The sequence below is a fragment of the Halichoerus grypus genome, chromosome 8 (assembly GCF_964656455.1).
Source record: "Halichoerus grypus chromosome 8, mHalGry1.hap1.1, whole genome shotgun sequence".
NCBI lineage: Eukaryota > Metazoa > Chordata > Mammalia > Carnivora > Phocidae > Halichoerus > Halichoerus grypus.
Window position 1 is genome coordinate 127,611,951 of NC_135719.1, and position 20,942 is coordinate 127,632,892.

General features: G+C 42.9%; 1 protein-coding gene and 1 pseudogene across 1 annotated transcript in view; one reads left to right on the forward strand and one right to left on the reverse strand.

The window, feature by feature from the left end:
- The window catches only part of SPTLC2 (serine palmitoyltransferase long chain base subunit 2), a 106,856-nt gene extending 95,505 nt beyond the window's left edge, over nucleotides 1-11,351 (reverse strand). Inside the window, exon 1 of the mRNA XM_078054019.1 lies at nucleotides 11,125-11,351. Within this exon, the coding sequence (XP_077910145.1) occupies nucleotides 11,125-11,253 (129 nt within the window). The 5' untranslated portion in view covers nucleotides 11,254-11,351. The remainder of the gene's footprint in view (nucleotides 1-11,124) is intronic.
- Nucleotides 11,352-16,019: 4,668 nt separating this feature from the next.
- Nucleotides 16,020-16,297, forward strand: LOC118530744 (cytochrome c oxidase assembly protein COX19 pseudogene; annotated as a pseudogene).
- The last annotated feature ends 4,645 nt before the right edge of the window (nucleotides 16,298-20,942 follow it).

Consider the following 20,942-nt stretch of genomic DNA (forward strand, 5'->3'; position numbering starts at 1 on the left):
AAAATGTAAAGACTTGGATTCTAATCCCAACTTTGAATTTAGTTTTATGACTGGACACTTGGCTTAATCTCCTTTCTTTGATGTTGTCACTTAGTTATGTGAAGAGGAAGAGTGGGAATCACTTGTGAAAGAAATGTTTCTCACTTTTTCTGTATTTTTTATCCTGCATATTTAAATATAAATCCCTTTGACAGTATTCTTTAAAATAGTTTCCTTATTCTTTTTTAATCTCAAAAACCATGCTGATCTTTGTATCCTTTTTTGGAAAAAAAAAAAAACCTGAAGAATTCTTGAATACTAGGATTATCTCCTATTTTTTTAATCTCCTTTTTTTTAAAAAAAGATTTTATTTTTCAGTAATCTCTACACCCAATGTGGGGCTCGAACTCACAACCTCGAGATCAAGAGTCATACACTCCACTGACCTAGCCAGCGAGGCACCCCGGATTATCTCCTCTTTATATTTTCCAGTACAGAGTACAGTCCTTGACATATAGAGAGGAAATATTTGTTGAAAAGAATGAGATGATTATGCTAATTTTGAGCTCCTTGGTAGAAAGGGAGCTCTGGGTTCCTAGAAGTGGCTTTGATGTCTGAAAGTTATTTGTGCAGTTTTGAAATGTTAAAAAATTAAACAGGAGGAATGTCCATTTCTGGGCACGTGAAATTAAAGGGAGGGAGGGGTCAAGCCCTAAGGGATTTTCCAGGGCTGGCGGTACTGCAGCGGTGAGAGGGAATGTGTAGAATGCTGTGTCCTCTGCCTTCTCTCTCCTTCAGTCATGCCCACATTCCCACCCTGCCCCCTGGGAAAGCAGACATTTTTGATTGATTGCTGGACATAACGGACCTGCAGAGATGCAAGTCCATGTTCTTTTCATCTTTTGCGCTCTTAGGTATTGTGTGGGGCTGAGCACCTGCCATCTAATCAGGAATGGAGCTGGGTGGAGCTGGGCTAAAGCTTTGGGTAGATTCAGTCCACTCTGGGGAGCATTGTCTAAGGATAGGATCCATTGTGTGTTTGTTGCAAGCCCCTCCCTCTAGTATGACTTTATCTCCTAAGCATTTTAAGATTGTGGTTGATTTCAAGTCACCTTTCTAGTCCAGCTCTCCAGCTTTTCTAGCACTTGGTAAGTGTCCTGTGCAGAAAACTGGCCATGCAGCTGGGGCTGTGCTAGAATTTAGTCTGTCACATCATCCTATAGAGCTGTCATAAGCTCCACTGGTTTTTCTTTCTCTTGGCAGAGTTCTTCTGCCTATGGCAAGCCCAGTTATGATCATTCATGCTCACATTCTGCAAATACCACCAGGAGAGAAAATGACTAGCAATTTCAGCTCACTAAGGAAAGGTTCTTCCTTCTCTGGAATTTTAGTGTATCTTGCCCTTTTTGCTTTGCATGGAAGACAGTTCTTCATTGTCGTTAAAACTACTTCTTAAGTAATCTATGTTGTTTTATCTAGTTGTTCTGTGAAATTGATGGCTTGCCTCTACCTATGAATTTTAACCTAGAAGCGTTTTTAATTTTTTTGTTTTTCTTGTTGTAAATATGACATAAAAATAAAGGTGTTCAAACAGTATAGAAATTATTTCTCTCCATAAAGTCTGAAGGTAGACTGGTAGCACTCGGTAGGTAGATTATGAGCTATCTTCTTTGTTGTTCTGTAATCTTTTAGGATGTTGTATTTGCATCTCAGTCTCAACCACATCTCCATTCCAAGCCACTGGCAGAGAGAAAGAAAAGTGGAAGGAGAGCAATTGCTGTTTTAAAGGCCTGGTACCTGTCCCCATTTCCTCTTTGGACAGAATTTCATCACATGGCTACCTAGCTGCTGGAGAGACTGGGAAATGTAGACTGTAGCTAGGTGGCCATGGACCCAGCTAAAACTGAGGGGTTCTATTACTAAAGGGGAGATAGGGAGAATATCCACAGGGAGCCAGTTTGCCCTCTCTGGCATAGTATGGTGTGAGGAGAAGCGCTCATCAGAGGGTTTTTTCCTAAATAGTCAATTTTCTTAAACTCTTGTATTAAATAATCTATTACATCCCCTTTGGTTTATGATTTTTCAACCATGAAAGAGTCTTGTTTACTGGTTATGAGCACGTTCTCCGCAGTTAGGCAAAGTTAGCAGACAAATATTGTCTGAATTTTGATCTGTGGTCTCCTGTTGCCCTTTTTAAAAATACTAGTTCAGATTTTTTTGTTTTCCTTTTTTGGTCTATCTTCATGTGTATTAATGAGAACCTGGAAACAGTTTAGTTATAGCAGGCAATGAGAATCTCATGTGCTTCAATACCTCATAATTTTGAACCAGGTATCCCTTATCTTAGATAAAGAGTGAACAATATTCCAAGTGCACAAAATTGACAGTTGAGAGACATATTTAAAAATTTTACTGAAACTCTAAAAGTCTGTAGGCTCTGTTAACATATAAATACCCAGTCGATAAGTGTACAAAAGAAGTTCTAAGAGATTTTAACATGGAATATGGAATATGTATCTGTTAGATTTCTTTCAGTTAAGGGGCACCTGGGTGGCTCAGTTGGTTAAGCGGCTGACTTCAGCTCAGGTCATGATCTCAGGGTCCTGGGATGGAGCCCTACGCTCTCCGCTCCGACCTCAGCAGGGAGTCTGCTTGTCTCTCTCCCCCCCCCCCCAGCTTGTACTCACTCTGTCTCTCTCAAATAAATAAATAAAATCTTTAAACAAAAAATAAAAAATAAATACATTTTTTTCAGTTGATAGCAACAGAAACTGACTCTATCTAAACAAAAAGGTGATTTATTGCAAGGATGATAGGCATGCAAAAAATAAATAAAAGGAGGGAGTAAGGTAGAACTGATGAATAACTCAGAGAAGTCAGGCAGGAAATAGCACAGCACTTGGGACCTCAGCAGCAGGAGTTCACGGAGCTTTTCTCCAGGATGTTGGAGGTCTAGTGCCCTTCAAGCTCTTAACCTGTTGAAATCGTAAATCCCCATGAGAGAGGGTTGTTAGGTTCATTTTGGCCTAGGTGTCAGTAAGTTAGGACCCAGGAATACAGTCATACTGCACAGAAGTGACCACCAGGGGCCTACCCCCATGTATCAGAGATTATCCGCAGAGAGGGGAAATTGATGCGAACCAGGTTGTCCCTCAGGTGGTGTCCACTCCAGAACCAGCGGGGAGGGCGTGGGCTCACAGGCCCAGAACAAGTCAGAGGTGGAAGAGAGCTCCGATCAAGGAGCAGAATCTGTGGCAGAGCGGCACTCATGCTCAGATCTCCTGACGGTGCAGCCGACTGTTACACCACGAAGCTTATCTGGAGATCGGGAAGCGCTACAGAGGAGGTGTGGGTGGCAAGGGAGAATGGTAACTCCGGGCCAGAACCTCGCTGCCCGAGTGCACGGGATGCCACTGAACTGAACAAGTGCCAGGGCATATATATGTGGGCGTCTCCATTTTTGAGTTTTCAAACAGGAAGATCGTAATGTCAATGTTTGTTTTCCAGCGAGCTTTGGAAGCACTCTTCAGTCCATTCCATAGGAGATACTTATCGACAAAAAGTAGGGAATTTATCCTGATTGCAAGAAAAAATGTGGACTCCCTACTTTTCCAAAGTTGCTTGTGGAACAAAGAGGACACTTCTGGAAATATATGTTCAGAGTGTGGAATAGCTTGTGGCATATCTAATTTAAACTCCTCAAATGTTACCAGTAATTTTTGAACTGCCAAATTCAGTGGCTTAATAGAGTAAGATAAACCAGGCTCTACCAACTAACTAACTGGGACAGTTATTTAAATGGTCTGGAATTGTCTTATTTAGAACCTGGTGATAATATTTGCCCTGCAAGGCCCTTGTGAAGATCAGATGGGTGAAGAAGCTGGGGGAGGTCCTGGTCACAGTAAAGGGTACCTATTATAATTACATCTTTGGTTTCCCGCCACCAAGATGTTGCTTACCCCTCTCTAATTCAAACAGCCTTCCTTTCCTAGGGCTTTCTCATACCACTTCCTAATGCTTCTGTTCTCTCACAATCAACCTTCCTGGGGCGCCTGGGTGGCTCAGTCGGTTAAGCGGCTGCCTTTGGCTCAGGTCATAATCCTGGAGTCCCGGGATGGAGTCCCGCATCAGGCTCCCTGCTCACAGGGAGTAGGCTTCTCCTGCTGACCCTCCCCCCTCTCATGTGCTCTCTCTCTCTCTCATTCTCTCTCAAAAAAATAAACAAAATCTTAAAAAAAAACAACAACAACAATCAACCTTCCTCAGCAGTGTGTGTGTCTTCCAGTAACATTATGATTCCCCAATATTACATCCTTCGTGCTTCCTCTTCTTGCTTAATGCCATCTTCTATCTGCTTCACCAACTTGCACGGCTTCAACGATCACCCATCCATTCCTTCAACTGAGATTTCCTGAGTTCCTATTACATACTAGGCACAGTGCAAATATAGTAGTCCCTCCCAATGTCCACGTGTTCAGTTACCCATGGTCAACCACAATCTGAAAGCTGATGATCCTCCTTCTGACATAATCATCAAAAGCTAAACAGTAGGCTTAATGCTGTGTTACAGTGCCTACATCATTCCCCTCACTTCATCTCACCATGTAGGCATATTACCATCTCACATCATCACAAGAAGGGTTAAGTATAGTACAAGGTATTTTGAGAGAGACCACATTCACATGACTTTTATTACAGCATGTTGTTATAATTTTCTATTTTATTATTAGTTATTGTTGTTACTCTCTTACTGTGCCTAATTTATAAATTAACCTTTATCATGGGTATGTATGCATAGAAAAAAAATAGTATACACAGGGTTTGGTACTATCCACTATATACAGTGGGTTCAGGCATCCACTGGTGGTCTTGGAACATATGCCCTGCAGATAAAGGGGACTACTGCAGTAAAATCTCAGATGTTTGCTGAAAGGGCATCAACAGGCTTATTTAGAATAAGTCAAAACCTTCACATGTGAGATGTCAGTACTTTATCTACACAATAGTTTCTAAACTTCCCAGATTACAAAAATTGTTGAATACTTTCCCCAACCTCAATATGTGTTATTTGGAGTAAGGCTGGATCATACCCATAGTCTCAGTACAACTGCATATTTCACTATACTTAGAAATTATCAGAAAGCAGGAGACTGGTAAAACAGACCACATTAAAAAAATTAACCCCCAACACCAGGGTTTATCACAATCATTTAGGGTACTATAGTACACATGTATTATTTCTATAATCAGAAGCAAAATATTTTAAAACAAATGGAAAAATAGCAACCTTAACCTTTATAATGGGTCTTAAAGGTAGCCCTAAAGGCAACAAAAGTTAAGATAAATTTTCTGACATTAAATGTGTGAAGAGCAAGGACTTACTTGCTTAATCAGTCACAAACTACAAATTATATTAGAAGCTATTCAGAAGGCAACTGACTTTTGAGGCCACAAACCATGTATTTAATCAAGTAAGGCACACCCACTCAGAATGCAAACGCAGTCTCTACCCATCCCTCTCAATTGCCCATTCTGCCAATAAACACTACTTCTTTCTTTCAAAAATTGAATCTAATTGAATCTCAACCAATTAACTATCTTGCCCAAAGCACTATGAAGTTTCTAGGGCACCTACGCCAACCCTAAAAAGTGGGCAAGTCTGCTTTCTCTGAATATGCAAGTTTTAAAAGATGATCTTAAGAACACAGAGGTTTATATATTAAATACTTGTCTCATTTACCAAGAATTTTTATTAAAAAGAATTCCTGAGGGGCGCCTGGGTGGCTCAGTTGGTTAAGCGACTGCCTTCGGCTCCGGTCATGATCCCAGGGTCCTGGGATCAAGCCCCGCTTCGGGCTCCCTGCTGAGCAGGGGGCCTGCTTCTCCCTCTCCCTCTGCCGCTCCCACTGCTTGTGCTCTCCTGCTCTCTCTCTGTCAAATAAATAAATAAAATCTTAAAAAAAAAAAAAAAAAAAGAATTCCTGAGTACCTCAAATGACTCTGGAATCTTTCAGATCCAGCCCCGTAAGATTTGAAATGTTCTCAAGACAAAAAGCATTCAAAACAAAAATCTAGTCCCACAGCTGTAGTTACAGTATTATTTTTGCAAAGCCTTGAGGTCTTCGGATGTCTCACCAGGTCTTCAAAACTTGAACAGGTATCCAGGCCATTCTAGATACTCCTCCCATTCTCGTCTCATAACTAACTTTTCAGTTACTGTTTCCTGTCAGTGGAAACAAAAGCTAGTAGCTATTTAGTAAACCACCCTTCATTATTCATTTGCCTCCTTCTAAGTAGCAGTACTAAGCTCTTTGTTCTTTCAACTTTGCTTGTCCTAAAGAACTTGACTTGTGCCCCAAGTCCTCCTTAGAATCTTACCTATTTTGGCAGCTAGAAGGCTGTCATCCTTCTAATATCTCATTAAAACTACTTCTAAAGGGAAGAATGTTAGGCTCAAAACAGTCTCAAAGGCAGATAGTTTCTTTCCTTCAATACTTGTTAACTAATTAAGGAAGGTAAAATGCATGTCTAAATCTCAAAAGTTCTATAAAGAAATGGAAGATCTAAAAAAAAGTGCTGTAAACAAGGAGCTCTAAAAGTAAAAACAGACAGTATTGTATTTCAGGTGCAACCAAAATATGGCACTTATTTAATCAAACGTTAAATCCACAGTAAAAGACTCTTGTAATTAAAATCACTGAACGCTGCAACATGCTGCTGAAAAAATTTCCTGCAAATCCTCTAGAGGTCTTTAAAAATAGGATAGAATTATCTATCAAGATTAGTTTTAATAAAGTCCTACAAAAAGATAAAGGGACTGAATTACGTAAACCCCTAAAGGTTTCTTCCAGCTCTAATTTTGCCAAAGCTTCCAATTCTCTTTCAGTTTCCCTAGTGCTAACTGCCGCCCTTTACCTCAAATAAAGGCTGACCCTCCTCCCCTCTCCTCTCTGAATGGCAAGGGAGGAAAAATTACTGCTTTATTGCTCCTCTTCCTTGTGACAGCTCTGTGTCTACTGTCATCCTTAAAAAACAGTAATGTCTACCCATGGCTGCCGTAAAAACAAAACCCAATACTCCTGCGATGCTTCTCCTCCACTCTCACAGAGCTACCCACCCTCACAGCACTTCTGACACCTGAGAGTGTCAGATCCCTCAAGTGAAGGACTTGGTCCCAGGAGTCTGCTCCCTGCCCCACCCCCGCCTCAGATGCCTGTCGCAACTCCAGGTTGTCCCCTGTGCTTCTAACCCATAAGCTATAAATCAGGTTCCCACCACTTCCTCCTCTGGTTGATAATTTGCTATAATGGCTCACGGAACTCAGGAAAACTGTTTACCTACTGTTTCCGAGTTTATTATAAAAAGATATGATAAAGGATACAGATGAACATCCAGATGGAAGAGGTGCACAGGGGGGAAGGTGTGTGGGAAGGGGCACGCCACTCTCCTAGCATCTCCACATGTTCAGCAACCCGGAAGCTCTCTCAACCTGGTACTTTGGGGATTTTTATGGAAGCTTCACCACATCGGCATGAGCAATCATTAACTTCATTTCCAGCCCCTTAACCTCCTCTCTGGAGAATGTGGGGAGGGGCTGAAAATTCCAAGCTTCTAATCATGGCTTGGTCTTTCTGGAGAGCAGCCCCCATCCAGGAGCCCACCCAGAGTCAGCTCATTAGAACAAAAGACACAGCTATCACCAGGGAAATTCCAAGGGATTTAGGAACTGTCTGTCAGGAATAAGGGTCAAAGACTAAATATTAGAACAAAAGATGCTCCTAGTATTCCTATCACTTAGGAAATTACACAAGTTTTAGGAGTTCTGTGCCAGGAACTAGAAGCAGAAACATATATGCATACTTTCCCCCTATTATCTCACAGCTACTATGCAAAAAAAACCCAAACAAACAGAAAATAACAATTGTTGGTGAGGATGTGGAGAAATAGGAAGCCTTGTGCACTGTTGATGGGAATGTAAAATGGTGTAGCTGCTGTGGAAAACAGTGTGGCATTTCCTCAAAAAATTAAAAATAGAATTATCATGTGATCCAGCAATTCCACTTCTGGGTATATACCCAAGAAAACTGAAAGCAGGGTCTTGAAGAGATATTTGTACACCCATGTTCAAAGCAGCATTATTCACAATACCTAAACCCTGAAAGCAACCCAAGTGTCCACTGACAAATAAATAGCTAAGCAAAATGTGGTATGTTGCAAAGGAATATTATTCAGCCTTAAAAAGGAAGGAAATTTGGGGGCACTTGGGTGGCTCAGTCGGTTAAGCGTCTGCCTTCAGGTCATGATCCCAGGGTCGTGGGATTGAATCCCACACTGGGCTCCCTGCTCAGCAGGAGTCTGCTTCTCCCTCTCCCTCTGTCCCTGCCCCCTGCTCATGCTCGCTCATTCTCTCTCTCTAATAAATAAAATCTTAAAAAAAAAGGGGGGGGGGAGAAGGAAATTCTGATGCACACTGCTACATGGATGAACCATGAGGACATTATGCTACATGAAATAAGCCAGACACAAAAAGAAAAATATAGTATGATTTCATTTATCTGAGGTACTTACAGCAGTCAAATTCATAGAGAAAGAAAGCAGAATGGTGGTTGCCAAGGACTGGGAGGAGAGAATGGGGAGTTACTGTTTAATGGGTACAGAGTTTCAGTTCTACAAGATGAAAAAAGTTATGGCAGTGGATGGTGGTGATGGTTGCACAACATGAGGAATGCATTTAATGGTACTTAATTTTAGGCTTACAAATGGATAAGATGGTAAATTTTATGTTATGTGTGTTTTACCACAATAAGAAAAAAATTGGAGAAAAAAATCAGAAAACAAAAACAAACAGAAATGTTTGTTTTATATGCCCTTTCTACCACAGGATCAATTTACTCAAACTCTAAACCCAAATCTAACAAAGGGCAAGCACATATATTCATCCCTTCAAACACTGAAACTCTTGAGAGTGTAAAAGAATCCTAGAAGTTTCTAACTTCTCTCCTGTTCATTAAAAGACAAATGTTGGGATATGTGAGGAAATGAATGTATATCCCGGGTTTAAAAACTCTAAATTTGTATTTTAGTTAAAAGATGACACACACCTGCACACTTAACATCTTATGTGTATTTTTATGGCATAATTGGCAACATTTCCCCCAGAAAGTAGGGGGAAATAAATAGGGGTTGGTGCACTATCACTTTAATTGAAACAAAAACAATTTAAATTATTTTAAAGAAACTCTTGCTCCCATGAAGTTACCAAAAGCCTCTCTTTTGCTTAAGAAAATAAAAAAAACAAAAACTAATAGATAATATTGCTCATATTCATGTACAAAGCTATATCCCTAAAGTCTTTGTTTTAAAAACACTTGTGACAAAGAGTTTTCTAGAAGGGATACTGGAGCCCTAACCACTTTTTTCAGGCATTCCAGTAGACCAGTCTTCCAGATGCCACCATAGTGCCTTGAGTGGAATTTTTCACTAAAATATACTAGAAAAAGCCAGATGTTAGAGTCATACAGATTTTTAAATTTCACTTTAGCAACTTGGTATGTCTTCATTTTACTATTGGTTGGCAACCTCTGAAAAAATATCATACCTACAAATGCTAGATTATTAGAGATTATGGGAGAAATTTATTATTAAATCAGAACATAATTCCTATGTTAAGTGAAAAGAGCACCTAAACACAAAACGCCTCTTAACACCTTTCTCTTGACTTCCTTTTCCCTCTTAAAAGATCATAATCCACTCCATCTGCAATGTATTTTCTAACTCCCACCAATCAGGTTTCTCTGTTACATTCTCTACCACCGCAATTTTGTCTTATTAACCATTTATGTTGCTAAAAAAACCCTTACACAGCCAAAAATGAAGATAAATCTTTGGAATATGTGCATTATGGTGCCTTCCACCTTCAGGGAAGGTCAAGGCTCTTTTATGTGTTTTCCCAACTCTCATAGCCTTGCTATGTCAACATGACTCGGAGGAATGCTTTATTTTCTGTTTCACACCAAACACTAACAGGCCTATCTATCCCATCTACTGACTGGGGGAGGAGGCTGCTAGGTATCTGTATCAAAGCCAAATTAAATCACAATAGTCACACTACTGCTATTGGGAACAGATGACTTTGGGGCAAGAAAACGTTTTCCTTAATATCTAAACGGGATTTATAAGCATGAAAGTCAATTGCAAATTTCACAACACTCTTCCAGCAATACTGATCTTTCAATCTTTTTAACCAGCCCGTCTTTAAAAATACATTTCAGGAGAATCTGTCAATCCAGAGAATTGGAAGGCTGTTACTAATTACTGTCTTCAATTCAAAACTTTTTCAAAATATTTCAGAACTCCCTGGACTTGGTTGGTGATTCAGCCTTGGTTAACTCGTATGAAGACTCATCACAAGTCACCACCTGGGTTCAACAAGCCCCTTGTGCGATAGCACTCTTGCTCACAGGGCCCACCTAACTCAACCTGGAGCCCGGGATGGGGTCTCACCACAGGGTAAGAGCATAACGCTAGTGAGGCACCAGCCCAGGTTCACTGCCAGATGTGTGGTCCAGTGCCCTGTTTGCAGAAGGGGTAGGTACGTGGTAGGAAGAGACTTGGGTGTGTTTCCGCCTGGTACCACCTCCTAACTTTCTTTGCCTCCTGAGGACCCCGAGGACTGTTTTCCTTGGAGGGTTTCAGGACTCTAAGAGGAAGCAACCACCTCGAGGACATGAGGAGGGAGCCTCGAGAGAAAGAACCAACAGCCCTCGAGTGGATCCTCCCGGGGTCCGCGGGGTCACTCCCTGCTTCCCCGGGGACCAGCCCATATTTCTGGCCAGATCAGGGGGAGGAAGGTACTCGGACTTTCTGAGCCAGAGCCCAAACCTCCGAAGGAAAGGAGGAAGACCTCAGACGCGGAGACACGAGGGAGTCCCTACGCCGCCCTTGAGCCTCCCGCTTGGGGCAGGCCCGGTCAGCGCCAGGACACCGCCGCCAGCACACCTGAGCCGTGCCCGGCGCCCGCCCCCGCGGACGGTCACTGCGACCTCGCCCCGCCCGGCCGCCCCTCTGCCGGCTCCGCACGGGCTCAGCTCGCGGGGTCCCGGCCCGCCACCTCCGGCTCAGCCCGGCCGCCCGGTCCCACCATACCTGGCCGGCGGCGGCTGCGGCGACAGCAGCGCTGCTCCTCACGTACCCGTTCCGCACTTCCCCGTTCGCCACGCAGCCGTTCGCCCGCACCGGGCGACGGCAGCAGCAGCCTCCGGGCCCCGGCCGCATCGTCCCGACAGCACCAGGCGCAAGGCAGGTTCTGTAGGCGGCAGCCCAGGCGGCGGCGGCTCCAGTCCCGCTCCGCACGCCACCCACCTCCCCGAAACCGGAAATGGCTGCACGCCGCCGCCAATTACCGGCCTGGCCGTCACAAGGGGCGGGGCCCACTCCCGCGGAGGCGGTGGCTCGCCCAAGGCCCGGCGGCCAAGGGGAAACGGGGCGGGGTCGGACAGGAGGGACATGAGCCTGAGGACTGCTGGCCAATCTGGAGGAGGAGGAGGCGGACCCCATGCTGCTGTCTGGCCAATCACGGGCGACAGCAAAGGCGGCTCGCTGGTGTCGAGGAGGGGCCTGGGTAGGGTTTGGCGGCTTCTTGGTCCACGCAGAGGAGGCGGGGCCCAGGAAGAAGTAGGCCAATTAGAAAGTGAGGAAAGGAAGGGGCTGAGCCCTAGTGTCCAGAGCAGGCTCCCGGGTTCTCTTGGACAGGTGGCGCCCTCTCTGCCTTTGGCTCCGGGGAAGTTCTGGGATGTGAATCCCAGGCGGAGACAGGGCTCCTTGATTTAATCAGCGAATTCCTATGTGGGTATCTATAGGATAGCATTTTCAGCATTCTCTCACCATTCTTCAGTATGCTGCGTACATTAACACATTTCTTAATAATTCGGATGTCTCTTTGCCCTTCACATGTGCCCCTAATCAGGGTTTTCTGTACAATTTCCTTTAAAGAATACCTCCTTAAGAGTCAGGAAACCTGGTCTCATTCCAACTCTGCCAATAACTGAAAGCTAAACCTTGAGTATTTAGCCACTTCGGGAGCCAAATTCTCTAAAATAGAGTTAATACTTTCTGTCTCATAGGCTCATTGCAAGAAATACGTTAATAAACATTGTGCACCTATCATAATGCCTGGCCCATGGTAGGAGCATAATAAATATTATTTTGCACCCCTTGAGTTCTATCTTCCCATAGGAGTTAGAAAGGAAATGGATCTACATCATAACAAGAGACTTTTGGTTACCCATAAAGAATTTAGTTCTTTAGGAAAGGGATTGACAACTATCAGTTTTTCCTGGTTTAGGAGCTGAACAATCTAACAGCAGGTGGACAGAGCAGGTATCTTCTTTGAGTCAATAAACACTATGATCCTAAAGAACATAAGTTTGTGATAGAAGTATAAGGCTAAAAGAAAAACATGTGGCTTGCAGCACGTGGTGCTTACATTCTAGTGAGAGAAAAGGTGTACATGTATAACACAAACAGCAATAAAAGGCCTACAGAAGGCTGGAGTTCTGATGAGGAAGGCTGGACTACAGTGACAAATCTAGACTTTCCATACAAAAACTTTTTCAGGGCAAGAATCTGGTTGGAAACAGGGCTAAGGGATTTAATTGAAGCTTTCCAATTTGGAATTTGGAAAAGACTTGGGAAGAAGATGTAGGATGAGCTTAATCTTGAAGGATGAGCAGTATTTGCAGAACTGGGGATGAGAGGTAAGGGGAGGGTGTTCCCAGGAGAGGGAACCTTCAGAAGCTCAGGTACAGAGGCTGGAAAGCGCAAAGCCTTAAATTAGAGCCTAGGAGTGAGGACCGTGACTAGATTAGAGGAATCCTGTTAGCCAGTCCCTCTCTCTGGAGGGCAGGACACAGGTCCTTGTCTTGTTCTGCCACTTACTCACCATGTGTGGTCTTGGATGAGTCATGCAACATCAGCCTTGGTTTCCTCACCCATCTTACAAAATTAATACCTGTACTACTTACCTCACAGGGTTTTTGTGAGCATCAATGATATAATACACAAATGATCTGATACCCTTGCACACCATTGCTAAATCACAAAAGGGATGCCGCAGAAGGCAGTGGGTAACACCCCAGGCTCTGTGCAAACAGGACAACAGCTCCTTCCAGATGCATAAGCCACCTCATCACCATTTTACTGAGTTCACACGCAAAGTTCTGGGCTAGGCACCGGGGTTACAAGTCTTCCTTCAAGATTGCTCAAACCATTTCAACTGTAAAACCTTTCTTGAATTCTAACCGCCTCACAAAATTAGTCTCTTTCTTCACTGTAAACTTTATACACACCTGTGTTAGCAAGCATGTGTCACATTACTTTGGGATTTTTTTTTTTTTTTTGAGAGTGAGATTACAGAGTGGTTCAGAGCAAGAGCTCCATGGCCACACAGGATTGGAGACTTAGCTCTAGCACTTAAAAGCCTTGTGACTTTGGCAAAGCTGCTTGACTTCCTTCCCTGTGACTCAGTTACTTCGTCTGTAAAATGAAACATACATCAAAGAGTTGTGAGAATGAAAAAAGAAAACCATTTAGTACCAGAGCCTGTCACATAATAGTTAATACGTGCTGTCAATCATTTGTTGAGGAAATGAATTATTTGTCAAATGAATGAAGGAATGAATGAATGAATACACTTATACCCCCAACTAGACAGAGAACAAGCTCCTTGAGGTCAGGGGATTGTCTAGTTCACCTTTGGGTTCCTAGCACCTAGCACATAGTAAATACTCAATAAATGTCTGATGAATAACACATGGACAAATGAATGAAAATCTGGCCCTGCCTCCAAGGAGCCTTCTATCATATGGCGACTGTGTTAAGATTCTTGTGATTGGGGGCACCTGGGTGGCTCAGTCAGTTAAGCATCTGCCTTTGGCTCAGGTCATGATCCCAGGGTCCTGGATCGAGCCCCACATCAGGCTCCCTGCTCAGCGGGAAGCCTGCTTCTCCCTCTCCCACTCCCCCTGCTTGTGTTCCCTCTCTCGCTGTGTCTCTCTCTGTCAAATAAATAAATAAAATCTTTTTAAAAAATTAAAAAAAAGATTCTTGTGATTGCAGCTAACATAGGTCAATATTAGAAAACTTTATCAAGGGGCACCTGGGTGGCTCAGTCGTTAAGCGTCTGCCTTCAGCTCAGGTCATGATCCCAGAGTCCTGGGATCGAGCCCCGCATCGGGCTCCCTGCTCCGCGGGAAGCCTGCTTCTCCCTCTCCAACTCCCCCTGCTTGTGTTCCCTCTCTCACTGTGTCTCTCTCTGTCAAATAAACAAATAAAATCTTTAAAAAAAAAAAAAGAGAACTTTATCAAGAAAGGCAAAATTATTGCAGTGCTCCTCAAGATAGGGAAGTGTCGGGACTCAAAAATCCCAATCCTTGGCAACAGAAAATTATAGGCCATCCTCCTAGCACCAACCCACTTGTGAGGTTTAGCTCTCAGCCACCTACTACTTTCATATTCCCTAGGTCAAATTTATAAATTCCCAGGAAGGAGAGATCTGATTGGCCCAGCTTAGGGTACGATGTCTAATGCTCGCCCAATCCATCGTGGTCAAAGCACAAGGTCAAGCTGTTGGAGGTGAGGAATCAGTTACACAGAAGGAGGAATTGCTGCAGAGAAGAAAGGACAGCCTCATCGTTGTCTGCTACAAGGAGCTAGAACCTGGAAATGAATAGAACAAATAACAATCACTTGGAAGGAGTATTGAAGTATTCCAATATAGCATTAAAAAAAATTTTTTTTAAGTAAACTCTGTGGCCAACGTGGGGCTTGAACTCACGACCCTGAGATCAAGAGTTGCCTGCTTTACCGACTGGGCCAGCCAGGCACCCCCAGTATAGCATTTTTAAAGAGCCATGCAAGACTGCCTAGGAAGAGAAATGAAGTGAGAGAAAGCAGGCTATTTAGCCACAGGAGCAGGCAGCCTGCCCCATCAGGGGTCTTGGTTGCATGGATACAAGTTCATTCATTGGAAGGTTATTAGCAGCTCAGTGACATGGCTGAAGGCTGGAGGACCGGGCTTAGAAAAAGTCAGGAGTAAGAGGATCTCCAGAGGGCTGGGCAGCAAGGGCCTCAGGAGGGTTTATGGCAGAAACTCTCTGATGAGTATACCACCACCAAAAGAAATGAGCTCCAACCACATTTACCATCTTGGGTCACTTGCCCAAGAGTTAAAGTCCCAGGAGAGAGCATCTGATTGGCTGAGTTTAGATCACATGGGTCCATATGTGGAGGGGCTGAAGGGGGGCAAACAGAAGGATAAGGTTCTTTTACCTTTCATGGTGAGAGTTGCTTTCCAAAATTCACCCTCCCAAAAAGAGGGTGCAAAATGAAGAGAGGTGATTTCCCAAAAGGAAATTGGGGACCTCGTAGAAAAAGGGAGTGGACGCTGGGCAGGAAGAAATGATGAACATCAGTTAAAACTGCAGAAGATTCATAAGGGAAAAGGGGCCCTTTAGAGGTACTCTGCTTCAGTACAAAAACTAGGGCTGGATAACTCAGAGGTAATTATTTGATCCTGGCCCTGAGATCATCACTTGGTCTTTCCTTTCCAAGCTTTTCTTTCTTTCTTTTTTTTTTTTTTAAAAGATTTTATTTATTTATTTGAGAGAGAGAGAGAGAAAGCACAAGCAGAAGGGAAGGGTAGAGGGAGAAGCAGACTCCCCACTGAGCAGGGAGCCCGACACGGGGCTTGATCCCAAGACCCTGGGATTATGACCTGAGCTGAAGGCAGACGCTTCACTGACTGACTGAACCACCCAGGCACCCTCCTTTCCAAACTTTTCATGCTTGTTCATTCATTTTTGTATTTGGCCAGTCGTTCGACAAATACTTTTTCTGGGCATCATGTTATTACATCAGGTACTACAAATACAATGATAGGGCGTCTGGCTGGCTTAGTTGGTAGAGCATGTGACTCTCGATCTTAGGGTTGTGAGTTCGAGCCCCATGTTAGGGATAGAGTTTAATTAAAAAAAAAAAATACAATGAGGTCAACAGCCATGAATTTTGGGTACAAGAGCTTCCAGCCACAGCACCAGACAAGGGCAGCTTCCCACTGGATCACTTTGGTGAACGTAAAAGCTTTAAAGAGAAATTCATCAAGTATCTCCCTGACAATAAAATCAAAAATGCTTTGTGCAGAAATGAATCAAAAGACTATTTAGAATGCAGAATGGAGAGGCGGCTGATGGCACAAAAACCCCTGGAAAAACTGGGATTTGATTTGATCGATGGAAAACCAGAGGCAAAAACTAACTTCTAATGGCAAAAAGACAACCTTCCGCTGGGTCGTCCAGGATTGACCTTGTCACCTGAGGATTTATGGTTAAGTGCTGTGACTTAAAAAGGAGCTTCCAGAACATCTTCCTTGATGGAAACATCTCATCCTGATGTTTCCCAGGTTATTTTGAAAAATTATTGTTCCTTTTAGATCTCATTTTCCCCCAAGAGTGTTAGGTTTTGTTTTTTTCTTTATAAAGGTTTTTTAAAAGTAATTTCTACACCCAATGTGGGGCTCAAACTCACAACCCCAAGATTAAGAGTTGCTGGCCCCACTGAGCCAGTCAGGTGTCCCCCCTTTTTTTTCTTAAAGATTTGATTTTTTTTTTTTAAAGAGTGTTAGGTTTAAAAAAATAAATAAAGAATGTTAGGTTTTATCTTTACATTGTGTGCAGCAGAGTTCCTAGGGAGACCCATGACGGGAAGTCAGAATGTGGAGTCATGCCTGTTTAGTGAGGGGACACATGGGCCTCTGTGAAGTGGTGACTCCATATGGTAATACTCTGCATAGCTTCTCAATACTGACATGGTGAATGTTCACAGCTTCAGCCTCTTATATAGATATTATCAGAAAACCATTCCCTAGCAAAATGGTTTCCTTTCTGTACTCACAAATATATATGCTGGTTTATTTCCTTTTTGAAAAACAAAAAGAGTATAAACTTGAAAATGAGAAAAAAAAATGGAATGACAAACAGAAAGAAACATAATCTCTGCCCTTGCTTATGGTCTTGATTGACAAGAAATGGGTTTGTTATTTCCCTTTTTACTACTCCTAACCTAATACAGTGAGTGAAAGAGTCTGATTCTCTCCCTGAGTTTCTGGCCCTACTTTTGCCAGAAAATCTTGGATAACATTTTTGGACCATTTTCAGTGGCAATATTTGCACCCACAAAACTGAGTAGGCCCTGGGGACAAGAGCTTAGAATTGCATTATTATTTTAAAGCCTGGGCTGTTTAAAGGAATGATTGCATGCAAATATGAAACTTTAATAGGAATGGTGGTTCCTGATTGGCTCGGGGTGCCTGCAAAGCACCCAGTAGAGTGATTCTCAAATAAATAAATAAAGTCTTAAAAAAAAAAATCTGTGTCTATCAAAGTATTTGCAGTTGGACCTGGGAGAGAAGACAGATGAGTGCTCCAGGAACAGGCAGGTAGAGCCTGTGTCTCAATGGTAGCTATCTGCGTGTGTGTTTCCTCTGCCCTAGAAGCACCTCCAAGCCTCCCACTCAACCACCACACCCCACACTGCCACCCTGGACTTCCTGTGGGTATTCACTCAGTTGACTGTCGCAGTCATCTGAGGTTCTGCTTCAGGAAGTGGACTTTTGCTTCTGGCTCCAGGAAGAAGGGGTGGGTGCTGCAGATAACCATTATAATGGTGGTGCTATTAGTCAAAGCTTTTTGAGTTGCAAGTTTTGAAACTGAATTCAAACTGGACTAAGTATAAAGGAGATTTATTGGCTCACATAACCAAAAAGAGTAGGGGATAGCTCTAACTGGATTCATGTGCTCAAACCATGCCATCAGGAATCCATCTCCATTCTTGGCTTGGCATCCCTCTGAGTTGGCTTCATTCACACATAAGGCGTCCCTCTGAGTTGGCTTCATTCACACATAAGGGGTCACACATGTCATGGTAAGGAGGGCTCATGGCTGGCAAGCTTGCATTCAACCAGCCTTAAAATCTCAGCTGAGAGAGAGTGCTTCCTTTCTGGAGTCTGAGTGAGGGTCCTAGCGAAGTTCCCATTGGCCCAGCTCAGGTCACATGCCTCAGGCAGATGTTGAATTGATTGGCCATGCCTGAGTCTTGTGCCCACTCACTCCCTCAGGTCTGAAGCAAGAGCTCTGAGAAGGGGAGACCAATGGTTTCTGGAATGGGAGAGATAGGTGCTGTTTCCAGAAAAAATGGGTGCTGGGCAGGCATAAACAACAGATATACTGCTCATGTTGGATATGACGATAACAACAAGCAGCAGGAGGTAAGAATGCCTAGGAGATTCTCACCACTTTTAGAAGACATTATTAAGAAATACCGATTTTAGACTTTCCCTCCTCCCCAAATCCAACCTCCAAAATTTACTCCAAATTTATATTTATTTAAACTGATTAAAGTGATTGGTATCTTATCATTTTCATCTTCATCAAATCATCATCCCAAAGCAATTAATAAACAACCTCTGTGTATGTAGTTGTATCAGAAAAATAGAAATATCATCTCTACAAACCGAGAATTTACTCTCACAGGGAGCATAAATGATGACAGAGGACTCATAGACAACCATACTAGCTCTGAATATGTTATGTATTGTCAGTTTTAAATGATATAATTGAATTGTATATGTAAAGGATAGCTCAGTTAAAAAAAAAGTTTAGAGAAAAATGACATAAGTTAGAAGCTTCATTCATTCCTAGGCAGGGTGGCATATGTATCCTATGGAGTGATGAGATTTGCATATCTATTTTTTTTTAAGTAGGCTCCATGCCCAACATGGAGCTTGAACTCAGGAGCCTGAGATCAAGAGTCTACCCACTAACCAGCCAGGAGCTCTCAATCCAATCTTGACTTTCCTCATGTTGACCATTCCATATTGATTTGCCAACCCATAGCTCGCATTTCAATGGGTTACTTCTCTATCATCCATTCCACTCTTCCTTCACTGGTTAGTAGTCATATATTTAGAGTGGGGTTAACTACTGCCCAGGCCCTTGCCACGGTGACAGATATACGGACATACAAAGCTTAGTTGATTCAGTCGTGGTAAGACTGGAGATTTGGGTTCAATGAGTGGAGGAAGGAAACCTATCTATTCTCCTGGAAGGTGTGCTATATGAATGTGAAGCTTACAACTGCTGCAGCCATTTGGCTACCAGAAAGAAAACTTGTGTAAGGATGAAGCCAACATCAGGAAGTGAGCAGAGTGGCTCACGGACATGTGGAGGGGGTGCTCTGATCAAACCATGCCTGAAGCTTACATCTAGATATTTCAGTTATACTGAGGCAAGAAATTTTCCTTAATTGTTTATGCCACTTGAATTTTTTTTAAGTTGGAACTTAAAGCACCCTAAGTATTACTGTCCCTCAGGAGAACTTTTTTACAACATTATTGATGTATAATTGACATCATGTAAACTATATATATTTAACTGTAAGATGAGCTTTGACATATGTACACACCTGTGAAATCATCTCCACAATCCAAATAATGAAAATATTCCAACAGCCTCAAAGTACATCTTGGAATCCCTCCCTCCTTCACCACCTTTCTCCATCCCTTTCTGTCAATACACTAGTTTGCATTATCTAAATTTTATGTAACAGAAACCCTGAGCTGTTGTTTAAGACAATGAAAGAGGGGCACCCGGCTGGCTCAGTTGGAAGAGCATGCGACACTTGACCTTGGGGTTGTGAGTTTGAGCCCCACATCGGGTGTAGGGATTACTTAGAAATAAAATCTTAAAAAAAAAATAAAAATAAGACAATGGAAGAGTGCAAAGGAGGAGCAATTGGTGCCTGTGATGCCCCCGTGCACTGCTCTGTCTCAAGTCACAGGCCCTGCTTCCGACATTCTGACACCTAGCTCCTTGGGCACTCCAGACGCAGCTCTTGCGGACCCCCAGGTGGACTCTCTCTCTCTTTTTCTTTTTTTAAAAGATTTTATTTATTTATTTGAGAGAGAGGATGAGAGGAGAGAGAGAGCACATGAGAGGGGGGAGGGTCAGAGGCAGAAGCAGACTCCCTGCTGAGCAGGGAGCCCGATGCGGGACTCAATCCCGGGACTCCAGGATCATGACCTGAGCCGAAGGCAGTCGCTTAACCAACTGAGCCACCCAGGCGCCCCATCTCTTTTTTTTTTTTTTAAGTAATGTTTGTTTCTATTACAAAAGCAACATATATTTAATATAGGAAAGTTAGAATATAATATAAACAAAAGAAAAGGGGAAGAGAAAAGGGGAAGAAATTAAAACCATTAATAATATATATTGAAATATGACCTTCCAGGAATAATAAGCAAGAAAAAAAAAATAGTGAAAGAAAGATGGGAAGAAAATTTGGGGCAAAATGCGCAGCACGAGCAGTCACCGAGATACAAAACAGCCTAGAATGTGGGCGGACAACACAGCTGCTTGTTTTTTCTGGAGCAGGATCCTAGAGTAGTTTTCATGCTACAGTCCCGTAATGAAGTATAGCACTCAACATGTGTCATTTTATATTCAAGGTATTTGTGTACCCACTTACGTTTGTTTTCTCATCCACTAATAGAAACTAGTGAAACATACTCAGTTAATTTGTCGGGTTACTTATGTATCTTTTCATGCATCTGTATCCCAAAGAATCAGACCCAAGAATTCTGTGTTCAGGTTGTGATGATTCAATGTATTCCTACTTTTCAGTTGTTGGTTGGTTTTTTTTTTAAAGATTTTATTTATTTATTTGAGAGAGAGAGAGAAAGCCCAACGGGGTGGGGTAGAGGCAGAGGGAGAGAGAGAAGCAGACTCCCCACTGAGCAGGGAGCCTGACGTGGGGCTCAATCCCAGGACCCTGGGATCATGACCTGAGCTGAAGGCAGACACTTAATGGACTGAACCACCCAGGTGCTCCCCTACTTTTCAGTGTTTAAAAAA